This window comes from Perkinsus marinus, assembly GCF_000006405.1.
Source record: "Perkinsus marinus ATCC 50983 genomic scaffold scf_1104296933626, whole genome shotgun sequence".
Taxonomy (NCBI): Eukaryota; Perkinsozoa; order Perkinsida; family Perkinsidae; genus Perkinsus; species Perkinsus marinus.
Window position 1 is genome coordinate 1 of NW_003215096.1, and position 1,373 is coordinate 1,373.

At 47.6% G+C, this 1,373-nt stretch overlaps 1 protein-coding gene across 1 annotated transcript; it reads left to right on the forward strand.

Moving 5' to 3' along the window:
• Positions 1–104: 104 nt before the first annotated feature.
• Pmar_PMAR008845 (hypothetical protein) lies at positions 105–1,150 on the forward strand (the record flags this gene model as incomplete). The annotated part of the gene is made up of 4 exons (XM_002785173.1): positions 105–205; positions 251–374; positions 939–1,020; positions 1,068–1,150. The coding sequence occupies 4 exons, from the start codon at positions 105–107 to the stop codon at positions 1,148–1,150; spliced, it is 390 nt and encodes a 129-aa protein (XP_002785219.1).
• Positions 1,151–1,373: the final 223 nt, after the last annotated feature.

Here is a 1,373-nt window from a genome sequence, read left to right on the forward strand (position 1 = left end):
CTTTGTGCATATTTTCCCACACTGCGAATAGTTAGAGTGTTTTGTCAGATTCCCCCTCCCGCACGTGGCCACAAGAAAAGTGCGATCGTCTGAACTTAGCGTTAATGCAGATGTTACGATTGGTCGACTATCTAGTCTGGGCGAGCACTACTTTCACGGCATCAGAGGATCTCGGCAGTCTAGAGTCGGTCGTTAGGGTGATCGGGTAGGTCTGTGAGCATTGAGTGTAGCGCTGGGGAGTTGCTGTCAGATTGGACGCTAATGCGGTTGAGGAGCTCTGCAGGGCTGGGGCTGCCCAGAGGCCGGATATGGTCAATCAGAGCCTCTCTCGAGTCGTCACTCGTCTGCGTGCTGTCAAATGCCGATCGTCGGGGGTAAGTATGACGTTGCTACTACTTCGTGGTCTTCATGGGTGTATTATGCTGTTCTTTGTTGTTCATGGGTGTATTGGAGTTTCACCCGTTTTACGTGAAGTGGCGTAAAACTCGGTGAAAACGCGATATTCGCGTTATGCAGTAGTCGTGGAATATGTTTCTCACTAGTGTTTTTTCATATCACGGCCTGTGAAACTCCATTATTCTGTCCTGTTATGTTCATGGGTGTATTATACTGTCATCTGTTGTTCATGGGTGTATTATACTGTCCTGTGTTGTTCACGGGTGTATTATACTGTCCTGTTATGTTCACGGGTGTATTATACTGCCCTGTGTTGTTCACGGGTGTATTATACTGTCCTGTTATGTTCACGAGTGTATTATACGGCCCTGTGTTGTTCACTGGTGTATTATACTGTCCCGTTATGTTCACGGGTGTATTATACTGTCCCGTTATGTTCACGGGTGTATTATACTGCCCTGTGTTGTTCACGGGTGTATTATACTAGCAATATAATATCGCTTTATGATTTCCGCGGTTGCATGCTACTGTTGGTGATTCAGATGCGACTGGCTGTCACCGAGCTACGGTCACACCTGTTGAGCATTCAGAACGACGGTGTCTTTCGGCGGTCTCAACCATCGAGTAAGAGTCGATCACGAGATGACCGATAGCAATTTTCTCCTTTTCAGCCGCTCCTTTGCCGTCCTGGAACAACCCCGGAAACGCCAAGTCACCTTTGATGAGTGGATCGTTGAGGAGCTCACTGGGTTAGAATATGGCATGTCCTGAGTCGTGAAGTTCGCCTGATTTGATCACCGACCATTACTCCAGTTTACTGTGTCCAGAGTACCATTGGGTAGTTTGTATCTCCTTTGGGTGTGAGATGTGGTTGTGTTACTAGTTTGGTCTATAGTCGTTGAAACTGCAACTTTGAAGTGATGCATTCGCACATCTAGCTGAGGAAACCCTAGAGCAGGGCCGTGGGCTAATACAGC